The sequence below is a fragment of the Bubalus kerabau genome, chromosome 3 (assembly GCF_029407905.1).
Source record: "Bubalus kerabau isolate K-KA32 ecotype Philippines breed swamp buffalo chromosome 3, PCC_UOA_SB_1v2, whole genome shotgun sequence".
In the NCBI taxonomy this organism is placed as follows: domain Eukaryota; kingdom Metazoa; phylum Chordata; class Mammalia; order Artiodactyla; family Bovidae; genus Bubalus; species Bubalus kerabau.
Genome location: NC_073626.1, coordinates 54,435,017 through 54,453,035, shown reverse-complemented (window position 1 = coordinate 54,453,035; position 18,019 = coordinate 54,435,017). Strand labels below are relative to the sequence as shown.

At 41.3% G+C, this 18,019-nt stretch overlaps 1 protein-coding gene across 6 annotated transcripts in view; it reads left to right on the top strand.

Moving 5' to 3' along the window:
- The window catches only part of HERC2 (HECT and RLD domain containing E3 ubiquitin protein ligase 2), a 238,564-nt gene that overhangs the window by 185,039 nt on the left and 35,506 nt on the right, over positions 1-18,019 (top strand). For all 6 annotated transcript variants that reach the window (XM_055571827.1, XM_055571826.1, XM_055571828.1 and 3 more), the window contains 10 exons: positions 3,140-3,331; positions 5,998-6,151; positions 12,220-12,327; positions 13,760-13,891; positions 14,288-14,446; positions 14,530-14,648; positions 15,246-15,371; positions 15,821-15,976; positions 16,362-16,477; positions 16,578-16,776. In XM_055571827.1, coding sequence (XP_055427802.1) covers positions 3,140-3,331; positions 5,998-6,151; positions 12,220-12,327; positions 13,760-13,891; positions 14,288-14,446; positions 14,530-14,648; positions 15,246-15,371; positions 15,821-15,976; positions 16,362-16,477; positions 16,578-16,776 — 1,461 coding nt within the window. The remainder of the gene's footprint in view (positions 1-3,139; positions 3,332-5,997; positions 6,152-12,219; positions 12,328-13,759; positions 13,892-14,287; positions 14,447-14,529; positions 14,649-15,245; positions 15,372-15,820; positions 15,977-16,361; positions 16,478-16,577; positions 16,777-18,019) is intronic.

Sequence of the window (18,019 nt, the reverse complement as noted above, 5' to 3'; positions counted from 1 at the left end):
ACTGTTTAATCATAAGGGATTTGATTTGTTTCTTACCTGAATGGTCTAGTGGTTTTCTCTACTTTCTTCAGTTTAAGTCTGAATTTTGCAATAAGGAGTTCATGATCTGAGCCACAGTCAGCTCCCTGTCTTGTTTTTCCTGCCTGTATAGAGCTTCTCTGTCTTTGGCTGCAAGGAATGTAGCCAAATGGTGATGTCCGTCTGATTTTGGTATTGATTATCTGGGTGATGTCCATGTGTAGAGTCAGCTCTGGTGTTGTTGGAAGAGGTTGTTTGCTATGACCAGTACATTCTCTTGGCAGAACTCTGTTACCCTTTTTTGTATTCCAGGGCCTAACTTGCCTGTTGGATTGCTTTGATATTTTGTTAAGGATTTTTGTACCTATATCTTCTCCTGATTTGCATTAAAGCATAATACTGGCCTCCTAGATGAGTTAGGCAATGTTCCTCTTCTGTTTGTTGGGAGAGTTTGTGAAAGATTGGTGTACAATTTTCTCTCTTCAAACATACTCTCGTTATTCTTTTATTTTGTTGTTTCCTGCACAACACAGAATTCTAGGTTCATCAAGATGTTTTATGCTGCACCACAGAAATCCTATTTCTCCAAAAAATCATGGTTCTTTTTCTTGGAGAATGATATTTCAAAGCCAAGATCTGAAATATCTTTGGTTTTGTATGGCGGGAAGTGCAGTTCATCTCCTTTCTTACTGGGCAGAGCTAGAAAATATGTGTGTGTATATGCTTTCAATAAGTTATGCATTTAATATTTATTTTGGTATATACCTACATATATTGAAAACCACTGGTTCACAGCAGTACAGTCAGTACTAATAACTGCATAGGGTTCATTCTAGTTTCATCCTTTTCTGTATTGATCATGCTATTCTCTGAAAGTGAGGAATCTGGCTCCTGCTATTGACAGTTTAATAACTTCCCCTCAGGTAGCTGCCTTCTCATTCGGCTGTCTCTCCTCATGCATATGGATATCCCCCTTCCCCTACATAGCTTCTGGCACTCAAAACCAGTCTGCCTGTGCAGGGATGACCTCTCATCCTGCTTGACCCACTCCTGTCCCCAGTGCCAGCTGGCCCAAAGCAGGAACACTTTCCACTTGGCTTGGCTCTGTCACATTGCAGCCTCCCCCACCCCACCCACCTTGTGGACGACCTCCCAAGCCTACTCAGGTGCTCCTCATCCCAGGCTATCTCATCCTGCTCACATGATCTCCCTTGCCAGCATATTCACCTTGTGAACAAGCATATTATTTTCAATTACATTTGGAACTCTTGATTTATTATGCTGTCACTAGTGTCAAAAATAAATGCTATGGAAAATATTCATAACCTGTAGTAATAAGAAAATTGATATTTGTAAATTACATGTCTGGACTCAACTTGTGATATTTGGCAATCTCCTAAGGTGAGGTTTTAATGCATAAATTAATCTGAATTATTCAATATTTTTTCTTTTAGGTAGAAGAAAGATGGTATAATTTCTTTCTTACCAATTTATTTATAAGGCATAGGCATTATCCAGATTATAGCCTGAAATTACTATCATTTCAATTTTGTTTGATTCATTAACAACAGGAAAGTAATTTTCATGTTAGTTTTGGGCACAGAATCCGCCTGCTAATGCAGAAGACACAAGAGATGGGTATTTCATCCCTGGGTTGGGAAGATTCCCTGGTAGACGACATGACAACCCACTCCATTATTCTTGCCTGGGAAATACCATGGACAGAGGAGCCTGTCAGGCTATACAGTCCATGGGATCGCAAAAGAGTCAGACATGACTTAGTGACTAAACAACAGCAAGGTTATGTAGCTAGTGATTTTATTTTTCAGCAATTCCTTTGGATTTGTTCTCTATTTTTTTTTTTTAAACAACCCCACCAAAAAAACGTTTGGTATTGTTTCAAATAAGACCAAAGATGTTATATATGATTAATATATTCCACTGAATGTTTTTGCTGGCCTTCAGTGAATGAGATTCTGGAGTGTCTTCGTTTCGGATGCACTTCACTTGCTGATTCCCTGTGTCTTCACTTGAAGGTGGGAGCAGGGTCTGTTTCTTTTAAGGGAGAAACCATGCTCCTGCCTCAGAGCTATGGTTTCCAGGGCCAACTTGAGCATTGATGGAATCTGCACATTGTTCGGATCACATTCCCTTGAAGATTCCTAAGTGGAGCTTGTGCTTTCCCTGGCTTATTTCTGTTTCTGAAAACCACTGACAGTGATTTCGCTGAGATCCAGAAAGCAAGAGAGAAGGGAAGAGACACTTGTGGCATCTTGTTCTTTCCCTGGAGAGCTGGCCTCTGCCCAGGAAACAGGAAGGGCTCAGGTCTCTAATACCCACTCCCTCTAAGCTCAGAAGCTGTTGGATCTCCCTGTTACTTTCTGTATGCCAGACCCCACTGCCAACCTTCAGGAGGCTCCTCTGTGGTGGCAGCAGGCTGTGGGGTGATTGTCCTGGGCAGGAAACCCTCATGACGTGGGATTGACGGGTCAGTGATGCTGTCACAGGCAAACAAGCAGTTCCTTTTTCTGCTAATGTGGAAAGGTGTGGTTTGTTTTAACTGACATACTGTGAAGGAGAAGTAAAAGGGGGGTACTGAGAAGACTTTTCTTAACAGTACCTAAGGAACAAGAGATTATGAGCAATGTTTATATGTCAAAAAGTCTGTTACGTAATATTCTGAGAAAGAATTATGAAGAAGATCTAGGCAAAAGATGTAAAAGTATAGTGTACAAATGCAGTTGATGGAAGACTCCCAAACATACCCTGTGGTGGTAGATTTTACATGGTGAGATTTCATTTGAAGTCTCCCCTTGAAACACACCTCAGATATGAAGTTGGTCACAGTATATATTGTCATTTCTTTATAGTTTAGGCATTCCTTTTGACAGCTGCTGTTGGTAATTTGTAAAATAGTTGATTGATTTTGAAAGCATAGTAGAAGGTGGTGTAGATTTAGGGGCTTATTATTTCTTATTCTAGTACTTCATGGTCGTAAATACCTCAGAAGGTTCCTTATTCGTCCGTCATTGGTAATTGTGTATCCTTTGAGTTCTTGACTGTTTGTCTCTTAATGTCTCTTAATATATGATTCCTCATTTTAATCGTTTAACTTTTTTAGGATGTTGAAAGCCAGAATAAAGCGTCAGGCCCAGAACTTCAGTCCTTGGATGAATTCACTAGTTTGTTGGTTGTGGACGACACGCGTGTCTTGGTGGACCTGCTCAAGCTGTCTGTGTGTGGCCGGGCGGGGGACAAGGGCCGGGACGTGCTTTCAGCTGTGCTGTCTGGCATGGGCACTGCCTACCCACAGGTGAGCTGCAGGGGGCGTGGGCTGGAGGCGCCGCGGCTGTCTTGTGCTGGAAGGAATTCTAGTGAAAATGAGTCCCTTCTCTGCCATCTGTGCTGAGTTGCTCCTCAGTTTGCCTTTTAACATTGTTTTAATATTTTAGAATTTAGAAATTTCTAGTTTTTGCAAAATCATATCTGCCAAATATTTTCATTTATGGCTTCTGGATTTTGTATTATGCTGTAAATAACGGTACGAGCATGACATTGTTTAAGAAATCCTCTCAGGTTTCTTTTAATCATTTTTGTTTTCATTTGTAATTTTTTTTATTGGAATATAATTGCTTTACAATGTTGTATTTTTGTTATACAAACATAATGAATCAGGGATATGTCCTCTCCCTCTTGAGCTTCCCTCCCACCACCTCATCCCACCTTTCTAGGTCACCACAGAGCACCAAGCTGAGCTTCATTTGTTATTATATTTACCTTTTTGAACCATCTGGAATTTATCTTGATATAGGGGATAAAGTAGGGATTCAGCTTTACTTTTTCCTAGACGGCAAACATGTTGCAGCAACACAATTGATTGACTAAATCCATCTTCTTCCCAGTGACTTGAAGACCACTCTTATTGTACTGTAAACTGTACTTATTTGGGTCCTTTATAGACTTTTTTGGGTTCCATTATGCTAGTTTTTATGCTTTAATATCAGAGTATTTTAACTATTAACTATTTAAAGTAGATTTTACTATTTGGTAGCATGGGTTCTGTAGTATTTTCTGCCATGATGATGATCGGTACCTGAGCCATCCATTGTGGTAACTCCTGGCCACGTATGGCTCTTGAGCTCTTGAAATGTAGCCAGTGTACCTGAGGCCCTGACGTTTTCATTGTATTTCACTTTAAGTTCAAACAGCCGCATGTGGCTACTGTAGGGTATCAAGGCAGTATCATATCAGTGTAGCTTAGAAGTAGAACTCCTCAGTTCTGAAGCCCTTGGGCGTCCTTGGGGACACCTGTTGCTTACCAGCAGCCCCTCTCCGCCTCTTCAGAGCGGCTGTGTCAGGAGTGATGCCATGTGCCCTGTGCAGTTGTGTCACCTGGGTTTGATTTCCATACACCACCAAAACCATAGTGTACTTAGGAATGGGTGAGCGTTCTTAAATCCTAGTAAATGATTTGGTAGATACTTTAGGGGATTGTTGTTTCTTAATCATATTCAGGAAGAACTGAAAGGTTATAGGTTTCCTACTTTGTAGTTTTTTGAGGCAAGTTACTTGGCATAATTCTGAGAGATTAAATCAAGGTGAATTTCCGTAAGGAAAATATTAATGTTTTTACAAGTGTATTGCATTTGTGAGAGGAAAGGATGGAATGAGAACGTGGATTTAAAGTAATAATACCTAGAATTTGTTGTAAGCATATCTTCTAGGCCCCGTTCTTGGTACATTCTCTTAGTATAGAGCACAGGCTTTCCCTTTGTTTACAGATAAGAAAACTGAAGCTCTCAGTGATCGTTACTCCCTCAAAGACACTCAGGTGTCTGGTGGATGGGAGAAATGATTGTAAACTCTTGAGGGTAGAACCACATCTATGACCCCTCGGTAACCCTCTTCTCAGAGTTTATTTCGCTCTCCTGGGGTACTGGCTGTCTTTGCAGAAGAAGGTGTTAAAGCCCAGAAGACCCCTGCTAGGCTGTGCGTTAGGAGTTAGATGACATCGACATCTCAAATTCAAGGGGAGACAGAAACAGAGATGAGGATTTTCTTCCAACTTTCCTGGCCAGTGGCAGGATGCTACTCTTATGCCCCATCCTGATCTAGTATTTGAGACTCTTTAAACAAGAGAAACTTTTGTATTCATAATTATAAAACCTAAATTATGGCAATGATTATAGTTTGTCATTAATGAAACTTCTTACTAAGATAACCTTTATTATCTAAATACAAGGAAAAATAGATTAAAATAATCATTTCTGAAAGAATAGAGAATGGTCTCATTAAGTTTTTCTAAGTTTAAAAACTTTGGAAGTTAATTACTGTAACAATGTATTGTTTGTTTTTAAAATAGTAATCAAAATATAATCACCAGTATTGACCATTTAAATGGTGTGAGTCACTAAAATTTTGAAATGAAATCTGAACATTATGGATTGTTGGGCTGTATGGTATGGGGGCTGACCCTAAATGTCTTGGGTCAGGAGACACCCCCAGTTGTTTCATTTCCGGTGCTGTCTCCCACCGTTCAGCTTGGACAGCTGGGTCGTTCCTCTCCATTCCTGCCCTTCTTGCTTGACCCCCATGCCTTCTAGGATCTTGGTCATTTTTATCACCTTCTGCTCGTTGCTTGAAAGTTTTGTTTCTGGGCAGATTTTCCTCGCTAGGACGTAACCTTGTCTTGACATGAAGAGAAAGTGTTGAGATCACGGGCATTTCGTTTCATCAGTTGGCATGTATTGGGTGTTTTGTGTGTAGGTGCTTCCTTATTACTTGTACATAGATCTTTCCAAGCTTCACAGCACCCCTGTGAGCTCTGCTATCATGATTTTATCGGTGAGGAAACCGAGCCCTGATTTACACTAGATTTCTCAAACTCCCAAGCTCTCCGTGCCCCCGTCCCTATGGAAAGAACTGAACCGGGCAGGCATCCTGATGTCTTCCTGCTTTGTCCCCTGCTTCCCCCGACAGGTGGCAGATATGTTGTTGGAGCTCTGTGTCACCGAGTTGGAGGATGTGGCTACAGACTCACAGAGTGGCCGCCTGTCCTCTCAGCCTGTGGTGGTGGAGAGTAGCCATCCCTACACTGACGACACCTCATCCAGCGGCACAGTGAAGATACCAGGTACTGAGGGCTGGCCCCAGGGAGGACACGGGTCATAGAAAAGCTGCCTGTAGAACAGCTTCATTTCTGCCTTTGCAGCAGTCGAAGCAGCCGTCCTTGTTTTACAGAAAAAAAAAGGGACAGAATTGCTTTAGAGTCACTTTCCCCACCTTTTCTAGAAACCTCACTTACCCAAAACATGATACAGGAAACTATGCAGAGTAGATGTTTAGCTTAATGCTTATTAGGTGGATACCTTAGTTGCCAAAACTCAGATCTAGAAGCAGTCTTGTGCCTGTGCCCAGAAGCCCTCCATGTGTCGCCCCCTCTAATGTGACACTGTCCTGGCTTGTATTTCTGGACAGTTTCTATAACCCAAGTGTGCATTCTCATCTTAACTCTCTTAATTAAACAGTTTCCATCTTTTAAGTATCTTTTAACCTGTAGTTTCTTCCTTTTTTTTTCAATAATTCATCCCTGCTGCACTTTCACCTGTTCCTCCGTCCTGTCTTTCTACAGATTACCCCTGATTCATCGGCCTGCTTTGTTCAGCCAGGCCCCCTGGCAGGACCATTAGTGTTTGCGATCCTGCATCTGGAAGCATCTAGTGTCTGTTTGTCTTTCCTTTTGTGATGGCAGCGGCTGCTGATGCTCATTACCTGGGGCCATTAAGTCCATTGGTGGTTGCAAAATGGTGCTATTCTAATTATTTCATTTCTTATTTATTAGTTAGATTACTTTATATAGGGACATTTCCCCTGACCCTTTGGTTGGTTACCCAGGAGTACTGTTTGTATGAGAAAGGCAGGATAAAACCTTGATTCTTTTCTTCTTTTTACATTTTCATGAGAATGAACACATCATTCTTTGAAGGTGACCAGTTATTTTGGGGTTTTTTTTTTTTTTTGGCTGTGCCTCATAGCTTGTGGGATCTTAGTTTCCTGACCAGAGACTGAACCCAGACTGACAGATGGGGAAAGCACCAAGTCCTTAACACTAGATAGTCAGAAAATTACCTATTTTTTCTTTTATATCATGAACCCATGGATTTAAACATGTATGATGGGCTTTAATCCATTATGACTATTGTGAAGCTCAGATTATCGCATCTCCAGACGTTGAGCTCCTTGTTGCGTTTGGCCCTCGGCAGTGCTTCTTATGGTCCAGTGGTAACTTCCTTGTAGTCTGATAAGATGCTTCAGGCTTGTCATGTAGTTTCTCCTCTCCACCTGGAGTCTACCCTGGTGTCTTTTAGTGGAGATGGCATTTTAGATCACTGGGCTGTTATTGTTTCTAGACTTTTTCAGCAGATAGAGACAGGGTAAATGAATGGACAGTCAAACTGACTGACTGACTGACTGACTTTCTTTTGAGTTCATAATGATATGATAGATCCAAATTCAGAACTACACGTTTCTGTTTATACTTAACCTCTTCTGTTCTGTCTGTGTTTCTTTTCTCCCCCCAAATCCTGGTTCTAAGACAGAGGAATGACAGAATTAGAATATCTCATAATTACGTATTTGCTTTATCCCACATCACAGGCACAAAAGACTCAGGGTACTAGTCTAACACTACCAGATATGTATATGGTTACTGAAAATAGTTAACAAAAGTTTTTCCTGGTTTCTTGCTCTCTTCATTGTTGCAATTTGATTAGATTGGTCATACTATAAATCCCAGAGCATAACGGCTATTGCATAGTCTGCTTTCTTCCTGTTAATCTTCATTTAGTTCTAGTTGTCTCCTTCCTTACTATGATTGTCTGAAGCTCACTCTCTTGTCAGTTCCTCAGCAAGCCTCAGAGGATGACAGTCCCGACATGAGTCAACTTGTTCTAAAAGTTGGTTGCCCACATTGGAAAGTTAGTTTTATTGAATAGCATATTTTCCTCCTGTAAATGTTTGTTGTTGAAAGTGTTATAAGTGACATTCTCAGATAAGGGTTTGTGCCCCTTTAAAATGTTGAATAGTTTTGAGTCTTATCTTTCAGGACAGTTTTTTTTTTGCATTACAGTTTGTGGTATTTGTTTGCAACCTTGTTTCAATTTTCTTTTTCATGGATATGGGATTGTTATCTTGTGTTGGATGCCTTTTAGAGTCAATATTGGCTGCTTCCTTTCCTCCTGTTTGTCTCAAAGCATATCTGTTGTGTTTATTTGCTCCTATGTTCTAATTTAATTTTCATTTCTGAATTAAAAAAATTTCTTTACTAAACTTTATCATTTAGTGTTTTCTCCTAATTCTTATTTATATTTTTATTTCATATCATGTATCATTTTCCTAATTTCTTTTAGTTTGGTTTGAAATAATAGATTACATTTTTCATGTGTTTTGTGGGCACATCTTTCTGGCTTGCCTTCATTGTCTATAGGAGAATGTTATTCTATTCTTTTTCTCTGTTTTGTAACAATAACTTTATATTGTATTTGACCTTGATAATTTTATCCTGATCATTTTTATGTGAAATTAGTTTTCTTAAACTTTTAGAATGAGATGGGATTTATAAAAGCTTCTTTAACTTTGAACTCTTACTGTCTCATAGTAGAAATTAAACAAAAGGTAATTCCACTCAGCAGTTACCTAAGACAAAGTCTAGTGTACCTCTTCCTGTTTCTGTTTCTCTTACTTGATATCCAGTCTGCCTGCAAGTCCTAACATTTCTACTTTAAAAATATATTTCAGATTCAGCCATTTATCACCATTCTGAATCATTCTGGGCCTAACCATCTAGTTTCACCTGGTTTATTATACTAACTCATATACTAGTATAATACAAATGTTCTGCTTCTACTTCTCACCTTCTGTGTCTCCCAGAATCAGCTCCTTACATGACAACCAGAGAGATTCTTTTAAAGTGAGTCAGAATATACTGGTGCTCTGCTTAAAATCTGCCAGTGCACCCCTGTAACCTTAAAATAAGACTCAGATCCTTGATGATGGCCTGTGCAGCTTCCCATGAACCTTGTTTGCCTCTCCAACAACATTCCCTTCCTCTTCACCTGTCTCTCCTGGCCCCGCCACATCATCTTTTATGGTGGCCCTTAAATATGTTCCAGGGATAGAGGCCATTTGTCTCACTTTGTACTTGCCATCTGCCTGAAGTAGTATTCTCATAGGCAGTTAGTTACGGGTTTCTGATCATATCTCCCTTGTGGAGGGAATCCTTTCCTTGCTACACTATAACAGCCTTTTCCAAATTTTGTTTCGTAGACGTCCTTCTTCAAATCAGTTATACTTCATGACATTTAACAGACATCATCTGTTTCTGTCTTATGCTGGAATAGGGACTAGCTGGAGTTAATGTTATATACAAGGGATGAGAGTGGAAATCCTTACCTTGTTCCGGTAGAGTGAATACATATCATTCTCTTAGCATTAGGTATGTTAACAATAGGTTTTTCATACATGCCTTTATCAGGTTGAGGAAACTTTCTCTTCCTAGTTTGTGGGGGAAATTTTATCATGAGAGAGTGTTGGATTTTGTCAAATGATTTTTCTGTGTATTGACATACTGTTTTCTATATTAATCCTTTATTAGTATGGCATGTTATGTGAATCAGTTTCTGGATATTAAACTTGTATTGCATTTCTAGACAAATCATAATTGTCCACAATGTATAATCTATAGTATATGTTGCTGGATTTGGCTTGCTAATATTTTGTTAAGGATTTTTTAACCTATTTTCATGAATAGTGTCAGTTTGTGGCTTTCCTTTCTTTTTATTTTTTTATTAAAAACTTCAAAATTTATTTATGTAGCTTTCCTTTCTTGTAGTATCTTGATCTCATTTTGATATTAGAGTAATACTGGCTTTACAGATTGAATTGCAGCATGTTCCCTTCTCTACTCTCTGAAAGAGTTTTTGTAGGGTAGGTATTCTTCCATAAACATGAAAACATATTTACAGAATATGTTTTCTGTATAAAATATAGCAAAAGTAAAAATGAAAACTCCCTCACTTGTACCTCCTCTATTCTCACTGCTGCAGCACTCTGCTTCTGGCATCAGACATGTGAGGGTTTCCACGCATCATGCAGCTGTGCAAAATCAGCTGGTGTCCTGCAGTTTAACTCAGTCCTGACACTAGGTTAATGGCTTAGGTCCCACCAAGATGGCACCCACTTCAAATGCCAGTCAGAAGTGAAGGTCAGTTGATTTGCTATAGCAGCTCACAGAACTCACAGAAGCATTTACTTATGTTTATTAGTTTATTGTAAGTTCAGTTCAGTTCAGTCGCTCAGTCATGTCCGACTCTTTGCCACTCCATGGAGTTTATTATAAAGGACATGACAAAGAATACAGATGAACAGCCAGATAAAGAGGTACATAAGAGTTCAAGATGGTAGGTAGTCTTGTTGAAATCTTCTGTATCTTTACAGATTTTTCTCTCTATTTGTCCTGTCAGGTGTTGAAGGCTAAAGTTTGAAATCCCCAGTTGTAATCGTGGATTTGCTTACTTTTTTCATTTATATATGTTTTTTTGTCATGTGTTTTGGGGCTTTGTACAGACCTAAAAGAAGCAGACGAGGTTAACAGGAGACAGCAAGAATACACAGAACTATACAAAAAGGTCTAAGGACCCAGAGTCATTGTTATTTTATTTTCCTTTGTTATCATGTTTTCACTGTTTTTGTGAATTCTTTGAACATATTTATTATAGTTTTGAACTCATTGCCTACTCAGTTCAGCATCTGGCCCATTAGGGTCAGCTTCTGTTGTCTGATTTTCTTCCCGCGTATGACTCACATTTTTCAGTGTTTTTGCATATCTCATTATATTTTGTTGAAAACGTAGACATTTTAGATTCTGTTGTGACATTTGGTTTCTGAGTTTTTAAAAAAGATTTGTAATTGTTGCTGGGTTTCTATGGTGGTTTTGTGTATTAATTTTGTAAGATGCCTGGAATTACTCTCTAAAATCTCTTCCCTGCATCACATATTCACTGATATCCTAGCTTACTTTATAATTTTGATTTTTGTTTTCTAGCCTGACTTTTAGGCTTTGTTCCATATCTGCTTGATTTAGCCTGCTCATTTCCCCATCTGTGGATGGATCTCTGTGGGTGGAAGCAAGGGAGGGCGTGGAAGTCAGTGTTTTGGCAGTTTTCCTGTGTGTGTGTGCGCGAGTGCACACACACGTGCACATGCACACGCACACCCAACTCTCCGTTTTCTTGAGGACATGTGCCTCGAGTCACCCAGGCCTCCATGACGTCCTCATTGAGTCCTTCTCTGTTCTCTGACTTCCAGAATCTTCTTGTTAGATTTCTGGCTAGTTCTCATGTCTGGCACCCGCCCAGCCACACCACATTCTCAAGCCAGCAAAGATGCAAGCTTTTTTGTATGTCCTCAGTTACCCTCCCCACTCTCTGACTTTTAGGATCTCTGCCCAGGCACTGTGCCTGCTTTGCACCAGTTAGCATGAGGTCACTGGAGACAGAGTCCCATCCTGGTAAAGTTAAGCTGCAGCCGCACAGGGCAGTCCTAGGCGAGAACACATAGGCTCTCACTGTCCCTACCTGAGTTGCGCAGTTTTTCCGTGAATGAACTCTTCTCAGCTTGTTGTTCGCCTTGAATTGATTTGAAGAGCCCTGGAATCATTGTTTCTTACTATTTTGAGTGATTTTATAGTTGTTTTGCCAACCTTTTCCCTCCACCGTAACCCAGGTCATAGCCTTCACTGATTCTTTTCTAAGCTAATTTGTTCCAGAGAAGACTCGAGATCTAATGCTAAATTCTTGGTGGACATGATTTTATATGGCTTTTAAAATGTGGGGGAGCAGGATAATAAAGCTTGGTCATCTGGTTAGGGCTATAGCATGAAAATCTTTCCAGAAGTGAGACCACAAAACTAGTTGGCCAAGAGAGAGTGTCTTCTGTTGTTTCATCATGGGTGAATTATTTTGTGGGAGGCAGAGTTGGAGTGAGAGGAGTCCTTATTTTTTGAGGTTAGTTCTTCCTTTCTGCTTTTCGTTGGCTGTTGCACATCATTTTAGACTCACTGCTTCTGTGTGGTATGGCTTTGGCCCTGTCTGTGGTATGTTGACTGGGAGTGTTACCTTGTTTTTGTGCCTACTTGTCTTCCAGGTGCAGAGGGACTCAGGGTGGAGTTTGACCGGCAGTGCTCCACCGAAAGGCGCCATGACCCTCTCACAGTTATGGATGGTGTCAACAGGATTGTCTCCGTGCGGTCAGGTAGGAAGAGGAGTTGAGCTTGCTTTTGTAGAAACCATTAGCACATTACTGCTTCATTCTCACGTGCGACTTCACGAGAGAACAATAAGTGACCTAACTGCAAAATACAGTAGGTTTTATCTATTTGCCCCCTGTGCTTTCAGTAAGATGATTTATTCAAGTGATGCATGTACCTCCCCACCGATGGGTGGGACTACTGGTGTCCAGTACGACTGCCGGTCCTTGTTGGGGGCACTGGTTGTCGGGAGGGCCCAGCCTCACCTAGACAGTGGAGATGGTGCTGTAAGGTGTTTGGGATTGTCAGACTCATGCACGGTAAAGGTTGACATACTACAAGGCTTCTTAAAGGTTTTATTTTTTAATTGATTGCTGTGAGGAGTTAGGCTCCCCTCTGAGTAAGTGTTGTGTGCGCGTGGTGGACAGTACTGGAGTAGATGGGAGGGGTCTCCTTTGGGCCTCTCCCTGCTCTGATGTGCTCCCTGAGATTGAGCAAGAGTGAATCACTCTGTCTAGGGGCTTGATAAATGCCCTTCACTGTGTTTTTTAGAATCATCAGTGCAGGTGTATGTGTGTCTGTGTGTGCAGATCTCTTCAGGTATCTTTATTCTTCATCTGGAGCCAGGGTCAATGAACGTTTCCTAACATAATTACTCCCCTTTGCCTTTGTAGCAAAGGCAGTCACAGACCAAATATAAATGATGGGCCTGGCTGTGTGCCAGTGGAATTTTACTCACAAGAGGTTACTTTGGATGAAGGGGTATCACAGATGAGCACGGATTTTTTTTTTTTTTTTTTGACAGATGTCACTGTAGTATGCAGTAGTGTTCTGACATGTTTCCAGTTTCTCTGCTTCCAACAGGATCCCTTCCAGGTTACTCCCACACTGCTGCCTGATGGCTCCTCTAAGTGGAAGCTCATTTGGGGTGGCACACCGTAAGCTTGTCTGCCCAGCTCCTCTCCAGGGCACCCCAAGCTCTGGCAGGCTACTCTCCTCTCTCTGGAGAGTGGCTCATGTGTGCTGAACCGCCCCTGTGCTTCATTGGGGGCCCTGTGTCTCTGAACACTTGCTTCCCCTTTGAGGAAGACGGAGGCTTTCTCTTTGGCTGCCTGGGTAATAACCATTACATCAGACCCTCTCAAAGAAACTTCTGTAGGCCCTGACCCTGGTGTGAGCACGAACTGGCTCTGTGGGCCTCTCACATAGCATTGTGGTTGTGTTTGAGTGTCTTCTGTTGGGGCACTGCCTACCTGTCCTCTGCTTCGCAGTTGCTCGCTGCAGTGTGAGCTGAAGGCCTTGGTGTGGACGCACCTGGGCAGTGGGCTGGAGGAGCCAGCTGTCGTTCAGACGGGGTGTGAGTGACTTTGTATCTAAGGAAGTTGATGTTGATCTGATGATGGGTAAACCCGCCACCAGTGTGCTTTTGTCCCCCAGGCCGGGAATGGTCTGACTGGTCCAGCGAACTGCGCATCCCAGGGGATGAGTTGAAGTGGAAGTTCATCAGTGATGGGTCTGTGAATGGGTGGGGCTGGCGCTTCACAGTCTACCCCATCATGCCAGCTGCAGGTGAGGAGGGGGGTTGGTGATCCAAGCAAGGGAAATACACACATATTTTCACTTGGTGCTTGTAGTCTACCTTCTGTTGTGTTGGGACCCAGCACTGCCCAAGGCCCCACCACATCAAGGCTCAGAACTGCATGAGCCGCGTCACTTTCTGGCTGTTGGGGTGTGGCTCTCTGTTTTCACCCAAAGTCTTCCAGCTGTTGCTGGTTGTGGTTCTTCAGCCATGTGAGATCTCAGGTGAAATGTCAGTGCGCGGAGCGTAGTCATGTGACACGACAGTGGTGCAGCCCTCTAGCCATGGCATCCATGTGGATGACGCACTCAACTTTGGGTGAATCTCCTTGTGGGGTAGCTGTTGCCCTGCCCAACAAGGGGACATTTATAATTACCTTTCTTCAGGCCCTAAAGACCTACTTTCTGATCGCTGTGTCCTCTCGTGCCCGTCCATGGACTTGGTAACTTGTTTGTTGGACTTCCGGCTCAACCTTGCCTCAAACAGAAGCATCATCCCCCGCCTTGCAGCATCCCTGGCAGCTTGTGCACAGCTGAGTGCCTTGGGTAAGTGGCACCTCTGTTGTCAGGTCTGTCTTACTTCTTGAGAAGAATGGTCATCCTCTGACTTTTCTGTCTTCTCATTTCAGCTGCCAGTCACAGAATGTGGGCCCTTCAGAGACTGAGGAAGCTTCTTACAACTGAATTTGGACAATCAATTAACATAAACAGGCTACTTGGAGATAATGATGGGGAAACAAGAGCTCTGGTATGAAACATTACATTATAGTTTCTAGGTGTGTGACCCTTTGGGACTAAAATGTTGCTTTAATTATTTTAACTTCTTAATCACAGAAGAGTTGGGAAATTTCACATAGGACTAAGATAGCCTTTCTTGCATTCAGACTCCTTTATGTTGCTATTATACTGAGTGCAGGCTGGACTTTGATTATAGAAACAGCCCCATATAGATGGCTATGAGAATAGCTTTATGAGTCTAACTCACCACATCCCCTTTGTTTTGCTGGATGAAGTAGTTATTGTTAAAAGAATGCTTATCTTAACCATGTTGGAGATGGAGGTTTGTGAAGCAGAAATTCCTTTCTGGTTCCCTGGGAGAACTGTTTTTGTTATACTGAAATTAAGACCAAATATTCTGAAGTGAATTTTCATGCTCTTCTTTTTAATTTCAGTATTCATTATGTCTTTTTAGATTTTTTTCCCATTTATAAATATCAATCACTTGTTTTAGGGGAGAATAGTATCAGTATAATTAAACATTTGACTCATAGAAACAAAACATCAACTCAACTCTTCTGAATTTGGTTTCCTAGTATGGGCTATAATTTTGTTGTTTTCTTAAAAGAGTTTTTCAGGCAGTGCTCTTGCTGCTTTGGTGAAAGGCCTTCCAGAAGCTTTGCAAAGGCAGTTTGAATATGAAGATCCTATTGTGAGAGGTGGCAAGCAGCTACTGCACAGCCCATTCTTTAAGGTAATTCTTGGCTTGTTTTGAGGTGGTGAGAGAACCACAGAGAGCTTGACAGCTCTCAAGTACAGTACATCAAATATCAGGCATCCCTGAGAACAGGTATAGGTACTGATGGTGAATGTGAAACAGTTTCAAGACTGTGTGGTCTAAGCTCTTGTGCTTTAATAACAGTGCGCTTTTAGATGCTTTTACTTAGGTGGCAAGTATTGTAGCCGTGGTCTGATCTGGGTTCCTGTTGTCAGGTGCATCACTAGGAACTGGGTAGGAATAATCCACATCATTGGTGATGCCACGCCCCTTGCTGGGCATGTGGCAGTTATCTGGAGTGAGGAATTGTGAAGGAAGACCCACAGAGAGCCTGCATGGGGGCTGTCTTTGGCATGCAGTGCTGGTGAAGTAGAATGTTCGCTGTGTCTGAGTGTCCCTGTGTTGTTAATTTTTGCTGGCTGCAGGTGCTAGTAGCTCTTGCTTGTGACCTGGAATTAGACACGCTCCCGTGCTGTGCTGAAACACACAAGTGGGCTTGGTTCCGGAGGTACTGCATGGCCTCCCGTGTTGCTGTGGCCCTGGACAAGAGAACGTCGCTGCCCCGTCTGTTTCTCGATGAGGTATTGTACCTTATTTTGGAACCTCTTTGGGGATGCACAGTGTCTTCTTTTATAGTGTAAAAAGATGCCAGTGTTACAAGATAGTAACATCTGTCTTGGCAAGGAATATCATAAAAAAAGAAGCGCATAGTTGAAAATGAATAACACTGAATTTCAGTTAAAGTTTGTTTTTAGTAAAGATATAATGATACTGCCTAGACATTTTAAAATATCTTCAATGTAATATAATCTTGGTTTTGATTATTAACCCTAAAATCACAGTGTTGGCATTCCCTCATTTTCTTGGTTGGGAAGACCTCCTCTCCTGTCTTCTTGCCTTAGTATTATTTATTTTATTCCTGAGAGATGAGTGCTTGATTTATAATCTCATAATAATATTGTCCAGGTGGCTAAGAAAATTCGTGAACTAATGGCAGATGGCGAAAACATGGATGTTCTCCATGAGAGTCACAGCATTTTTAGAAGAGAGCAAGATGAACAGCTTGTGCAGTGGATGAACAGGTTGACTGTAGCCAAAACAAGAATTAATATTGTCTGTGGGAAAATGGTGCTTAACATGGAGTTCTTTCCCATGTCAATTGTTTTTTAATGTTTGTTACAGGCGACCAGATGACTGGACTCTTTCTGCTGGTGGCAGTGGAACAATTTATGGATGGGGTCATAATCATAGGGGTCAGCTTGGGGGCATTGAAGGTGCAAAAGTTAAAGTCCCTACGCCGTGTGAAGCCCTTGCAGCCCTCAGACCTGTGCAACTAATTGGAGGAGAGCAGACGCTCTTTGCAGTGACAGCTGATGGGAAGGTAAGAAGGTGTATTTTCTGTGTCACACTGACATCAAAACTGCGAGACAGCTGTGGCTAGAGAGCAGTTTAGTTCATAGTGTGTATAAGGATTGTGTACTAAAATATTATCTCGATTAATAGTATTCATGGTATACTGAAAGCAGTATGCCATAAATTCTATAGTATTTCTGTATAATCTTTAATGTATTCTATGATTTTTAGAATTTTTTACTTTGAAATGCAGCATACATACCAAAGTGTATTATAGTTATTTGCATATCAGTTCATATGATGTATGTATTACTTTTTTGTCTGCTATCATAATGCTGTCTTTTAAAAATTTTTTAATTGGATGGTAATTGCTTTATATTATTGTGTTAGTTTCTGCTGTCCATCAACATGATCATCTATAGGTATACACATGTCCCCTCCTTCTTGGACCTCCCTCCCACCTCCCACCGCATCCCACTGCTCTAGATCGTCACAGCGCACTGGGTTTGAGCTCCCTGCGTCATACATTTGCACTGGCCATCTGTTTTACATATGGTGCTGTATATGCTTCAGTGTTACTGTTTCAGTTCATCCCTCCCTCTCCTTCCCCCACTGTGCCCACATGTCTTATCTCTATGTTTGCCGCTCCATTGCTCCCCTGCAGATAGGTTCATCAGTACCGTCTATAAAAGATTTCATATATATGTGTTAATATACAATATTTGTTTTTCTCTGACTTACTTCTCTCTGTATAATAGGCTCTAGGTTCATCCCCTTCATTAAAACTGACTCAAATACGTTCTTTTTTTGTAGCTGAGTAATAATCCATTATATATATGTACCACAGCTTCTTTATCCAGTCACCTGTCAGTGGACATCTAGGTTGGTTCCATGTCCTAGCTACTGTAAATAGTACTGCAGTGAACACATGTGTCTTCTTCAATTATGGTTTTCTTAGGATATATGTCTAGTAGTGGGATTGCTGGCTTATCTGGTAGTTGGAATAAGACTAGCTTTTTAAGGAATCTCCATACTGTCTTCCATAGTGGCTGTATCAATTTACATTCCCACCAACAGTGCAAGAGGGTTCCCTTTTCTCCACACCCTCTCCAGCATTTGTTGTTTGTAAATGTTTTGCTGATCGCCATTCTGACTGGTATGAGGTGATAACTCATTGTAGTTTTGATTTGCATTTCTCTAATAATGAACAATGTTGAGCATCTTTTCATGTGTTTGTTGGCCATCTGTATGTCTTTGGAGAAGTGTCTGTT